The sequence below is a fragment of the Miniopterus schreibersii genome (genome assembly GCF_964146895.1).
Source record: "Miniopterus schreibersii genome assembly, chromosome: 2".
NCBI lineage: Eukaryota > Metazoa > Chordata > Mammalia > Chiroptera > Miniopteridae > Miniopterus > Miniopterus schreibersii.
The window spans coordinates 105,648,259-105,662,123 of NC_138102.1; the positions used below are offsets into that span (position 1 = coordinate 105,648,259).

At 39.0% G+C, this 13,865-nt stretch overlaps 1 protein-coding gene across 12 annotated transcripts in view; it reads right to left on the bottom strand.

Annotated features, from left to right (window-relative positions):
- WNK1 (WNK lysine deficient protein kinase 1) overlaps positions 1-13,865 on the bottom strand; it is a 146,583-nt gene that overhangs the window by 4,289 nt on the left and 128,429 nt on the right. For 9 of the 12 annotated variants that reach the window (XM_081127948.1, XM_081127940.1, XM_081127946.1 and 6 more), the window contains 4 exons: positions 11,228-11,286; positions 8,726-9,387; positions 7,890-8,092; positions 5,580-5,774 (listed from right to left, as the gene is read on the bottom strand). In XM_081127948.1, coding sequence (XP_080984074.1) covers positions 5,580-5,774; positions 7,890-8,092; positions 8,726-9,387; positions 11,228-11,286 — 1,119 coding nt within the window. Of the gene's footprint in view, positions 1-2,123; positions 2,166-4,572; positions 4,666-5,579; positions 5,775-7,889; positions 8,093-8,725; positions 9,388-11,227; positions 11,287-13,865 lie in introns of all 12 variants that reach the window. The other 3 variants (XM_081127944.1, XM_081127937.1, XM_081127941.1) reach the window with 3 other exon arrangements.

A 13,865-nucleotide genomic window follows, 5' to 3' on the forward strand; every position in this document is an offset into this window, starting at 1 on the left:
AGGTTTACTGTGTGCCTGAATCTTTCATCTCCAGGAGAGCATGCTTTTCCTGAAGATGACCTGTTTCAACTGGTTCAAGGATTCTCAGCCCTTCCACCCCACACCCCACCAGAAGAGCAAGCACTCTCATGTGGAAGCAACGGGAACATTCAGCTGAGGTAGGGGTGCAAGAGGGAGGAGGAAGCTTCGCAGTAGGATGAAGGAATTCTATTTCTATGGTTTAATGAGAAAGAAAGGAGTCTGTGTCCTGCCTGATTTGGGCTCTGCTGGAGGGCACACTGAAGATTTATGCGAAGAGGCGAGTTTTAGGGAAGAGGGAGAGAAGAGTCATGGTCTTGTTTGTTTACCCTCACCCCACCTTCTTACCAGATTTCACATTTGCTGCAGAATAAATAAAAGCTACTAAGTAAGCTGTGAGCCACTAGGTCTTAACATATCCCAGTAGTGGTGGGGGCTAAATAGATGCAGACATTTTCCTGCTTTCAAGGTCAAAGCAGCACCAGAGCACAGCAGCACACCTGAAGCAACTCTGCCATAGAGAAGCCCTTTAGGATCCATTGCTGGCCAAGTTTATACCACACAACCCAGGGGATGGCACACAAGCATGTCTGCACTTGGGAAACAGCTAAGTCGGAGGTGAAGCTGCAGGGGAAGGTCACATGCTTCTTACTACCAAGGCAAGACTTGGAACTACTGCAGTGTGTGCTAGCTCCCTTCTCAGTGCCCACGGGAGCCCAGGGGACTGCTCTTGCACATACAGTGTAAAGGGAAGAGCAAGTTCCCCTATGGCACAGGAAACAGCCTTCCTCTAGCCAGAGCGAGACAGTGGTGGAATGGGAGGCAGAGGCAGAGAGGATGGCAGTCATGATGGTGAAATCCAGAAGGCAAGCCGTACCACATGCATGAGGACTACCATCCCGCTTGAATGATTATTGCCTGGTGAGCTTGATGGCAAGTGAGACAAACAAAAACCAGAAACTATCCCAAGTGAGCAGAGCTGTCAAAGCCAAATACGAGAAGCTCTGTCAAGGTGAACACGGCTTACTCACAAAGCTCATGCTGGGAGTCCCACCTCTTGAGTCTCATGCTTGTCACCTTTCATGCTGTGAGGCCCCTTTATAACCAAATCTCATTTCTCATTTTAATCTATATTGCACAATACTGGATTCTGACAGTGAGGTTTATACCCTGAGGGAGAGTCAACCATACAGCTGACCTTATTCTGGCTTCTGAAAAAAGGCTTTCCCATTAAAGAAGGAAACAAACACATCCCTTTCTAATCAGAAATAAACTGGGAAAAGTTGACTATAAAAACTAGAAGAACATGTAGTGCATTTAGTCCATTTTAGTAATAAAGTGTTTAAGAACACTTGTAATACAGATATTTCTGAGAACACTGTGTGCCTTCCAGAGTATACTGACTAACCTCTAAACTTTTCTCGGTTCTGCTGAAAAGCTCTCAAAAGTAGTGTATGCTGAACCACCCAAACCTGTTTTGCAATTTTCTCCTGCAGTAACACATTTTCTTCACCCCATGCCGCCAGATCCTAGTAACAATAACCTATTAGTAGCCACAACTTACTGCACAGTATATCCCAAGAAGAGCGTTTCCTGGTTGAACTAGACTCTAGGGGGCCTGTGGGGTTGAACTGTCTACACCTTAATGAGAAGCCACCAATCTAAGAAGCCAAACTCTACAAAGTTGTACTTTTCACCTCACCAACCTAGCAGACATGGAGGTATGGGTACTTGTATGCTTTAACCACTGCTGATTTTCCAGTGGCTGGCACATACTTGTTGACTAACGAATTCTTTCCCAAAGGAGTCAAGAATCCTTGATCTCTCTGTACAGATCCATGGGCTTATCAAATCATAACTGTCAAAGAGGTAAGACTCACAGGGGGTTATTACTGAAAACACTGACTATGAGGTGATTTCTTAATCTGGAAGGATAGCCAGTGGTCAGCAAATAAGCATGTTAAAGAATATATTAGAAAAGGGTGCAGAACTAGAGAGATGGAATTTGGGAATTAGGGAGTTGTGAGGCTTCAAGGTTCAAAGAACTCATGGATAACAGGCTTTGCGATCAAGGACCAAAAGTAACAGAAAAAAAAGATAATTACTACAGAGCTGGTTGCAAGGACAGACTTTTTTCACCATCTTCCCTGAAGCACAAAGAGAGAGCAATGTGTTAAAAATAAAGAAACATCAGTGTAAAATATTTAGAATCTCCAAACAGCACACAAAGTCCCAGCAAGAGAAAGCAGGAGGGGAGACAGACTGGTAGGACCTGGAGCGCTTGCCACAGATGTAGTTCTATGGGATGTACCTTACTGGCTGTTAGCTTTAACTTGGTTATCTGATGGACTGTGGTACCTGGCTGACAGAAGTTGGATTTCCACACCCAATCTCTGTATTTAGAAGAGGAATGTAATGTCCTGCATTAAGGTTCTGGGAGGGGAGGAACTCCAGTCTCTCAGATCTCACTGCTTGAATTTCAAATACCCAAGCAGTCTTTCCATTGACCCTGTCCCGCTTTCTGTTTCTCCTGCTGGGTTGTTAAAAAGCATTCAATTAAATGCATTAGCAATTCTACCACAGTAGGCTGATAGATATTACCATTGTTACAGTTTTCACTTATTTTAAATTGGCTAATATATTTCCATATCCTAGGCATACACATTAATGCTTTTCCCTCTGGAAAGATCTTTAAAAGTATCTGGAAAACAAGCAACTTTTGAACATAAATAAAGCATTAAGGCAAGCCATGCTTCCAAACCATTATCTATTTTGAGAGCATAAAATAACATATCCCAAACTAGTAAGACCTCTATGCCTATAAGCACCTGGTTTTTCTTTCCACATTTGCTTTAAATCTGCCTCCTGTAATTTGTTCACCAAGGCTTGTAAGATACATAAGGATGTACCCTCAACAAATATGGTCTCATTTTAGACCCAAAAGGAAGTGATAAGATTTACTATTTCTAAACACTTTCATTTGAACAACAGTGTAATACCACCTACCTTTAAGAGTGTGATAACTTACTGAATTAATCTGAAGTGGTACCTGTCACATTATACTTTACAAAAAAGCCTTGGTTCTCTTTCTTCCCTTGCAGACAGTTCAGGCTGTATAACACTTGTCTCCTACTATTAGTGTCTTTTCATCTTTCTAGCTGGACATAGAAATTAAATGCTTATGTAAATGTCAGGATGCTAATATGCTTGGTCCAGCCTAGTTTAACCATAGAGTTAGTGATCTGAATGCTCAAAAATCACACATGCTTGGAAAACTATCAAACTGGGTAATGCCTCCCACACCCTGTTACATAGCTCAGGGCTAGTGATATGAGAGGCCCAAGGACCTCTGAACCATACTCAGAAACAGTGATGGCCTTAGCACATGCATTTAAAAAGCACTTCAATAACCACATCAGAAGTTTGAGGCCTTAACAGAGATCTTTATTCAAGCTCTAACAAAGGTTTTCTACTTGAGCCCTACTTTTGTTTTTTAAATTTTGTTTCAATTTACGTTTATTAGCCAATCAAAGGAAAATGATGTGCTTCCCCAGTGCTGCCCGTTTCCACATATGTGATTTTATCTGATTTGTACAACAGCCCTAGAAGACAGGCATCATCTTCATTTCCCAGATGGGAAAGATGGGCTGGAGAGGTTGGGTGACTTGCTATTGTGTCTTGTGTTTAAGAAGAAAGCTGGGAAATCTCAGCAATCAAGTTAAAAAGACCATTTTTACTTGCAGGTGCTGGGGTTTGGTCTTTAACAGAATTAATGCTTTATGAGAGTAACTACACTGAAACCCTTTCAATATCTGATTTTACGAAGTTAGAAGGTGGTGGTGGTGAAAGGATTCAATGAAGAAATTCTAGCATCTTTCAACTAATAGATGGTTAGGCTTAAATGACCAGAAAAAGATTCTGACCTCCTCTAAAAAATAGGGTATAACTTTTACCTGCTGCCAGGATCTAAGTGCACCAGTGGTCCACATGCTCTGTCACTTCTAATGCCAAAGCAAGGGGCAGTACTGAATAGGTCTGAAGTTTAGTCTTCATTATTCTTTCTTTTTTTAAAAAAAAATTTATTGATTGATTTTAGAGAGAGAAGAAGGAGAAAAGGCAGAAATATTGATTTATTGTTCCACTTATTTATGCACTCATTGGTTGACTACTGTATGTGCCCTCTCCAGAGACTGAACCCACAACCTTGATATGCATAGGGACAATGCTCTAACCAACCGAGCTACTCAGCTAGGGCCCAGTTTTGATTATTCTAAAGGACCCAACAATATACGTAGCCTGACACCATATCTAAACTGTCATGGATCTAATGAAGAAGCAATTCTATCAGAAAGTTATTTTGAAGTTTATAGAAACCTATTATTATTTCTATACGTTTTATTGTAATTAACATAGGGACCCAAACTTCTGAGGGTAACAGTAGTTCAGCCAGCCACTGAGTAGATGATACACAGACAAATGAAAATGGACTGCATGAAACAGCAGATCCAAGCAGCAGAAAAACAAGGGCGAGGAAGGAGTAAAGGTGTTACACACAAAGAGCCAAGCAGGGCGTACTCAGAAATCGGGTCCTCCTGCCACCAGGTTTGAATGTCACCTGCTCAGATGCACAGTTAAACTTCGCACAGCCTGTGGGAGGGGAGAAACAGGGAAGAACAGAGAGAGAGGAGACAGAACACAACTACAAGATGTTAGAAACTTGAGGCTGGAGTGGTGAAATGCGCTACAATGGCACACAGAAGAACAAGCTTCTAGGGAAAGGTCAAATATACAGGATGGGAAAATTAGGCCTCAATTCCCTCCATCTGCAAAAAGCCAAAGCTTCCCACAGTGGGAATGATGCTAGCCAGTTTGTGCTCTTACCAACAAGTACATTTATCTTGTGACTAGACCATCTAATTTCCAATTTCAGTGATATTGGGACAAAAGTACCTAAGCTACCTATCCATATTTTTTGCCATTCTTTTCTACCGAGACACCCAACTCCTTTTAATTCTTGTTTTAAGGTTACTAGATGCTCTTTCCTCTACAGGAATGTTTTGAGTGATTATTAAAAAATAAAACTATGTTTGAAAAGTAGATAATATATATAAAAAGTTGAATTGTAGGGCTATTCATGTTAGTATGCTAATCCCATACTTAGAAGTTAAAAAAGTCTACACTAGCTAATCCAGTGCATTAGCTTTCAGAAACTGCTAAATCGCCTTAGAATTTAGGTGCAGGAAATCTCAGGTCCTAAAGCATAAATTGCAAATCCCAAATAAGTCCTTTATGTAGGTCACAGACCTACTTTTTTGCTGTAATCCTTTGAAAAGTAGCTAATTCACCTGATAGGAGGAATGAGCGCACCTAATCTAATCACCCCCCCCCCCCCCCCTTCAGCCCAAAAAATCCTTGGAAGTGTACAACACACAGGCGATGTTCTGGCCAACTGGTCTTCCAACTCACCTTAACAATAGGTTACTCATTAGGCTTTTGTCCCAGATATGGCAACATCTCCATTTTAATGTTTTTGGAAGGTGATGGTTGCTTTGATTTCTTACCTTGACCTGGAGCAGAAAGGCTTGGTACTGAAATGGCACCATCACTGGTGAAGGCCGAATAGAGGTTGTCACTGGAGGGAGATGGCTTAAGGGGCTGTAAGTGCTGATTCTGCCCAGTCTCTGGGATGTTGCCAGGAGGGTGCAGGGTTTGCTGGGGGTGCAAGTCTGAAGCTGCACTCTGACCAGACAAATTACCTGCCAGAAGATAGAGTGGCATGAGGAAACATGGACAACTTTCCCAATGAACTTAGTAGGCACTGTCCTTATTCCTCCAATTTGTCTCATTGGGTGGTTAAGCGGTCAAAAGCTGTAACTAATGAACAGGAAGGGAAGTGAGGAATGGCATGAGAAAACAGTTAATAGGGCTATAGGAAACTATCCCGAAAGATTTTTAGCTTTAGAAAACCTAGCTGGATCACAAATCTGAGCTGAGTAATAAGATTAGAATACGTAGTAGATATGAAAGAATTCCATTTTGCAATTCCACAACTGTCTTTTTTACTCTACTATATAACAATGAGTTGGATTATGATACAAATAGGTTTGGCAAACAGTGTCTGCTTAATTTTTCTTGTAAGCATTTATCAGATCAAGTACAGAAGAGATGCTGTCAAAAAATGATGTAGGTGGCTATAGTAATGCATATAAATTTTTTTTTTTTTAAATGTATCTTTATTGATTTCAGAGAGAGGAAAGGAGAGGGAGAGAGAGAGAGATAGAAACATCAATGATGAGAGAGTCATTGATTGAGCCCCAACCTGGGCATGTGCCCTGACCGGGAATCGAACCCTGATCTCCTGGATCCTAGGTCTACGCTCAACCACTGAGACACGCCTGGGCGGGCTAAAATTTTTTTTTTTTTTTTACTTCTTGATTTTAGAGAGGGAAGGAGAGAGACAGAAAGACAGAGAAAGAGAGAAACACTGACTTGTTGTTCCACTTATTTATGAATTTACTGGTTGATTCTTGTATGTGCCCTGACCGAGGACTGAACCCACAACCTTGGTGTATTGGGACAATGCTCCAACCAGCTGAGCTCCTAAGCTAAGGCTAGTAATGCATATTTAAAATTATTCTTGGTAGGTAACCTTCAATCACTAGTCAAGTGACTAATTTCTCAGTTCCCTAGTAACTAGTAGAAGTCTACTCCAAAAAATATGTCAAAATTTGGGTCAGAATCTGAATTAGTCAATATCCCTTATAATTGTATCTTGGCTGCGGAATTGGTTCTAACGTGCTAGAGAAAAGTTTGGGTCTCTAAAGCTTCCAGAGAATGGAAAGAAAGCTGCTAAGAAGTTGCAACTGCTCTCCAACATATTTATATTAGATGTGCAGAGCAAACATGAAGTATAAACTTACTTCAGATTTTTTTACTTTTCAACTAATTATCTGTTAACATTACCATAATTTCACCAAAGGGTGAAAAGTGTCTATCACAACTAAAACAGACGCATAATTATTACAAGAAATTATGATTTAACTATTTTTTAGTTACAAACACTAGGAAATTCTTTATCCCAATATAGGTAAATGAAAAAAACTTTAACCATGGAAATTACCACTTAAGACATATTCAAGTATCTATATGAAATGTATATTATTCCCAGTTGCAATTATGACCAGTTAATTCATTAAAAGGAGGAACCTACCTAAACTATATTAAGTGCAGATAAATGTGTTTTCTTCCAACTGCCCAAGAGTTTGGGGAAATATGAGGAATGAGTTACCAAGCAAAGCTAAATGTTTTATTCTTAAAAACTATAGCCCTAGCTGGTTTGGCTCAGTGGTTAGAGTGTTGGACTGTGGACTGAAGGGTCCCGGTTTGATTCCGGCCAAGGACACAAACCTCAGTTGTAGGCTCGATCCCGGCCCTAATTGGGGTGTGTGCGGGAGGCAGTCAATGGATGTGTCTCTCTCACATCAATGTTTCTCTCTCTCTCTCTCTCTCTCTCTCTCTCTCTCTCTCTCTCTCTCTCCCTTCCACTATCTCTGAAAAGCAATGGAAAAAGTATAGAGTGAGGATAAAAAACAAAAATAACAACTATAAATGAAGACTACCAATAGGTAGCAATATAGATTACAATGGAACAATGGAATAGGCCATTGTATTGACTCAGTCTACTTCCAGACTAAAAAAGAGGTACTATAAATATGGGCAGTAGAGAATTCAAGGAAGTAAGGATATTAGGAAAGTCAATCAAACTCTTTCGAAGTTTAACAAAAATAACAAATGTTCAATAGGTTATATATTGTTGGAGACAGAAATAAAAGATGGGACAGCCATGGCTGACCTGGCCCAGGGCTTTTTACCTGAAAGCTGTGGGCTTTTATTCCCCAAGGAACTGATACGACTAGATTTGCTGCCTTTGCTTTTAGTGGGTCGCCTTCTTCTCCCTGAGAGGGGGGCAGCTGGAGGAATGATGACAGCAGGGGGAACCTTGCCCAGTTTGGTATACAAAGATTCAATTTCATGCTTCTGGCGACTCTGCAGGTCTTGAATCTCTTTGAGATGTCTATGAAAGATAACCAAACATAATTCAAAAATATTAAAACCACCTTTGTTCAACAAGAATTAACCACATGTTCTTTAACCTCCATTCAAGTATTTACTTACTTTTGAATCTTTGCCCCAAATGTACTTAATCTAACTTCTACTACCTTGAGATTCTAGTTCGTCAACTCATCTTGCCATTACCCAAGCCAAAATCCAGCATGCTCCCAGCCAACAAATGGTTGATGATGTGTTAGGAGAAAAAGATTTCCTGGCTTTTGAGGCTATACACAGGAGTAATGAATCTGCTATTCTGATCCAGTTTGTCAAATATGACCAACAAAACCTTCCAACATAATCTACACTGGATTCATTTGGTAGACTAATAAATAGCTAAGATGAGGTTAATAATGATAAAAAATGCTATTAAAAAATAATAACACAGCAACAATAACACAAAGGTGCTGACAAAATTCTATAATTAGAAATGCTGTGGATCCTTATGAGTACAAGAGACCCAACAGCTTTTGCCTACCATCCTCTCTTTAAAAGACATGAGACATAAGCATATTGCAGTGAAAAGAATACTAATATAGGCACCAGGAGTTAAGTCTTAATTCTGCCATTATTCTTTCATAGGAGAAAACATACTTACTTTTCTCGTAGTCGTCGCAGCTCTAACTTTAAGTCTTCATCTTCAATATCTGACTCATTGTCACTACTCATGTAAGAGGAGTTGAGAGAGTTACTAAGGCTCTGACTTAGATTTTGGATAGGAAGGCTCCTCGAGCTCAGCTGATGGGGGGAGCGTGGGCTACCAGAACCATCGTCCACATCCCTACTTAGGAAGGCAGCCTCCAAGTCAGAAGATGGACCATTCAGATGTGAAGGCTCTGACAGTTCAGGCTTTTCTTTCTTTGGTATCACAGCAGGAATAACAGCTGGTTCCAAATCCATAAAAGGAGGAGATGCCATTGGTCCCTCTTTCTTTGCCTCAGTGATCTTATCTTCAGTTCTTGATACAGAGAAACGACCTACTTTGTTTGCTGTAGTTGTCACCTGAAAACATCCAACCTTGGTAGGCTGCCCAGTTTCTAACTTTGCTTCTGAAGCAGGAGTTTGGTGGGCACCATCTGGCATATCTGAAGAGATACCAAGGATGGTCATCCCATTAGGTTCTGGCTTTACCAGGGTACTCTCTGGACTACTACTCGATAGCACTGAGGACTCTGAAGTGCTGGATTCAAAATGAACAGACTTTGCATCTTCTGACTTATTTTTACCCTCTTTCTGGGTATCATCCATTGCAACCGAAACCTGGTGGAAAGAGACCAGAGTGAGATTTTTTTAAAAGTCCCTAATACTCAATTTTTAGAATGGACCATAAAAAAATAAATAATGGAATCACTTTATTTCCTAGCCAGTAAGAAGGCTGATTATCTGTTTACATAGTCCCTCCATTTTTGATTGTGAAAATAAACAATACCATTACGGAGAACAACATATCTGTACTGAGATACACAGATTAGATGCAGATTCTGAGTGGCTGGCTAAGCGTACTCATTACTTACTTTCATATCTTATGCACAGGATTCACATTCAAATCTTAGTAAAAATACAAACAACTAGTCATGGAATCCTGGGGGTTGCTTGCGAATAAGAAAAACTACAAAGATTAAATCCAATAAATGCCACCTAAGCTTCAAGAATCAACACAACCAAGTGCTATCCCCAACTCCAAGTGCTATCATGAGAATGTGAACCCTGAGAAAAAAGATGTCTACTAAGAAGGGTTCCTAGTGGCTAACTGGCCTCAAATGAAAAGAAGCCAAACAAAAACAAAGCCTAGCAGCCATTTCTACACAGGGGCCTCTCATGCAAACTGTGCTTCAGGGAGAAGCCTGCACTGAACTACCTGCCTGCATTGTTTCTGCCATCTGAGTCAGGCCTTATAAAAGAGTTGCTTGAATCCTATTTTAACCAATAGGACAGAGGCTGTCCCCACCCAACTGGAGCTGAGTAGTTATCAACTTCTTCACCAACCAATCAGAGTGGCTCGATTGTGGCCAATAAACACAGTGCCTTTTGGACCAAACTGGGAGGATTTGGAATACTAATTTGCATAAGGATGGACCAATCAGGAACCATGGGTGGGGACTTCTGTCTACATAAGGTCAGCTACCTTCTAGCTCTGGGAGCATACTTTTCCTTTCTACCAAAGACTGAAGATTGCATTTTTCTGGCTGAGCTGAAACACTGAAGATATCTCGTTGGAGCAGAGCAAAGCAGACCACTGCAGGCCAGAGTTGACAGGCATGGAGCAGAGCAGACCAGCAAGGAGCCAGAGAGGGGTCTGGCCCCAAGGTTGCCTCATAGTGGTGCTGTTTTCACAGCCCTGCTGTATCACAATTGAGTTGTACTGCACTGAATAAAGTTTCCTTCTTCACTGCACCCCAAACTGGGGATTCCTGTTGCTGTTGAATTGGGGCCAACAACCATCGATTGACAAGAATAATTGGAAAGTAGTTGTTAAAGCAGTAATAAAAATGATTTTTGAAGTTTGTTTGGCACTGCATACTAATAGCCAGAAAATGTTCCCTTGTAGGGCCAACTGGAAAAATACAATAATATATCATTGACGCTGACCCAGTATTTTTACTTCAGAAATTAATCCTAAAAAGATTATCCTAAGCATGGAAAATATTTTTATACACTAAGATGTTTACTGTTACTTTACTCATTATGTTGGAAAAGCAACCTAATGACTAACAGGTGAATGGTTAGGTAAATAAATCATTAGAAAGGGGAAAAACTACGAAGTATCATTCAGAGTTCAGTGAAGCAAGGGCAATTTTAGTTAATCACATGTATAGGAAAAAAGGAATGGAAGGAAATATACCCAAAAAGTAATCCTCAGGGGGATGGAAGGATAGGCAAATAGTATCATTATCTATTATTTATCTACTGTTATAAGTATTCCATATTTTAATAGCACATATTATTTTGAAGAGGGGAAAATAGTAAGAGCTATAAAGTTCTATACAAAAGAAATATATCATCAAATTGGCAATTATGTCCCAAAAGGTAGGTAATAAATTTGTTAAATATACGTTTCCCCCAAAAGGGGAATCAAAGCAAGGCAAAGTGGTTGTCTTACCTGAAATCGCCCCATCTTAAAAACACCAGTTCCTGAACTAGGTGCTGTGACTTGCGACACTGGAACAAATAAATGGAGGAGGAAAAGTACTTAAATTAGCATCTCTAGTTAGCTTCTTTCCCCTCTGGCCAGAAGTACAGCAAAATGAAACTACATATCAGATGAAAGTTGTTAGAGGCAAGGAAAAATTCCTTACCTCCCTTTCCCCTTATGCTTTGTCCAACAAGGGGAAAATTATTGTTTGCTCTCCTACAAGATACCTTTGTTATGAAAGATTATAGTTTGAGAAAAATTGTCTAAGTCTGAAAATTTATCATTTACCCTCTACCTTTACTGGTACACATGTACATTGATATGGCATTGTTTGAAGGAATAAATTACTTATAGATGCCCCCCTTATCCATGGGTTCGCTTTCAGTGGTTTCATTTACCAGTGGAAATTCCAGATATTGAGAGAGAGAGAGAGGGAGAGGAAGAGAGGGAGAAAACATGCACATAACTTTTATTACAATATATTGTTAGAGTTGCTCTGTTTTTTCTTAGTCACTGTTAGTCTTTTACCGTGACTAATTTATAAATTAAACTTTATCAGGTATGCATAAGAAAAATCATAATGTGTATATATGTGTGTGTGTGTGTGTGTGTGTGTGTGTGTGTGTGTGTGTGTGTGTGTGTATATATATATATATATATATATAGGGTTCTGTACTATCAGCAGTTCTAGGCATCCACTGGGGGTCTTGGAACATATCCCACACTGAAAAGGGGGAACTACTGTATAACCAAAGCAGCTCTGCAGCTTAACTACAATATTAAGAGATACTATAAAACTAAGGTTAACAGACAGTTATACTCAGCTATCCCTTCTTTAACTCAAAGATATAAATAAATGAAGGGAACAATGAGATTTTACCTAGGACATTTACCTAAGACCCATTTTTAAATGAAAATCAGCTACGGCAAACTGGTTAGGCAATACTTAGGCAAAATCCTAGCATAGGACAGTAAAAGTGTTAGAATCATTAATATGTAGTTCTGAGCAACTTTAAACCCACCTAGGTGCTCTCTAAGGACAATCACTCGTTTATTTCTAGAGATGACATAGAATCTATACTGGCATTCTCCTTATTTCACACAACCAATAGAATACTGATTTTGGTATTTTCATTTAATGCTGTAACTTAAGAGAATTCTGTATCAGTGTTTCATTCTTTTTAATGGCTGCATAGTTTTGTACTCTATGTATGTAACATATAGATATAAATGTAAAAAAAAAAAAGTTCCACATTTTAACCAGGCTTCTACTGATGAACATTTAAGTTATTCAAACTTCTTGCTATTATAAAAATGCTCTAATAAATATTTTCTTAAAGAGCTGTGGAATAAATACCTAAGTATGGAAGTGCTGAATCATTTCCATTTAAAACTTCGAGAGACATAACTAAATTTATCTCCAAAGAGGCTGTAACAAATCACAGGTGGCTATGAAACTTCTGAATTTACCAATGATAAATGAGAAGTGCTATCACTTGTAGTTTTACTTCGCTCTTCTTTACCATAAAGTAATTTAAGTATTTTCATGCCTAAGTTTACTTTTTCTGTATCTTTTATTTTTTGGTTCATGCTGAATTTATAGAACTCTTTATATCAGTAAAGTAGCCCTTTTTGTGATATGAATACGTGCACACACAAACATTTCCCAGTTTTTCATTTATCTTTGGACCTAATGGCATGTTTTTTTTCCATGCAGAAAATATAAATTTATTACCACGTCTGGGTTGGGTATTAAACACAGTAACACCTTTCTCCATATGAAGGATCAGCAAGCTACAATGCATGGACCAAATTCAGCCCACTGCTTATTTTTGTAAATAAATTTTATTGGAACGCAGTGAAACTCACTAATTTATGTTCTGTCTATTGCTGCTTTGGGGCTACAACAGATCTGAATAGTTGTGACAGAGACTGTATGGACGGCAAAGCATAAAATATTTACTTTCTGGCCTTTTATAGAAAAAGTTGACCCTGCTCTATATAGTAAAAAGGAAAATATTCCTATTGTCTCCTTACAGTACCATTTTATGATATCATTTTTCATCTTTGATCCATTTGGAATTTATTTTGGTCTAAGGCTAGTGATCTTTGTTTTTTTTCCAGATGGCTGTCCAGTTGTCCCAAACCATTTACTGAAATATCCTATCACTTTCTCTATGATATGAAAGGTCACCTTTTTCATATTCTACATTCCCTTGTAGCTTGTCCATTTCTAGATTTTATAATTTGTTCCAGTGATTTTCAAGTCACTTATTTTAAAACGAGAGAGCCAATTCCCTTGAAAATATTTTGAGAGGTTTTATGTGAAATTTAGTAGTTAAGAAAGACAGGAAGAAGTAATAGCACTTAGGTAATCTTATTAATAGTAATACATTTATGTCAAGTGGTATTGAGAATAGATATATTTCTATAAAAAGGGAAAATTAATATTAAGCATGTGCTATACAAAAATCACATTGCCTAAGTATAGCTCACATTTAAGTATTTTCACTTTTAAACTTGATTCTGAAGGAAAAGGCAACAAAAAAACAGAACTATTTCAAATTTCCTAGGTTCTGTGGGACTGATCATTTAGTGTAAAGAA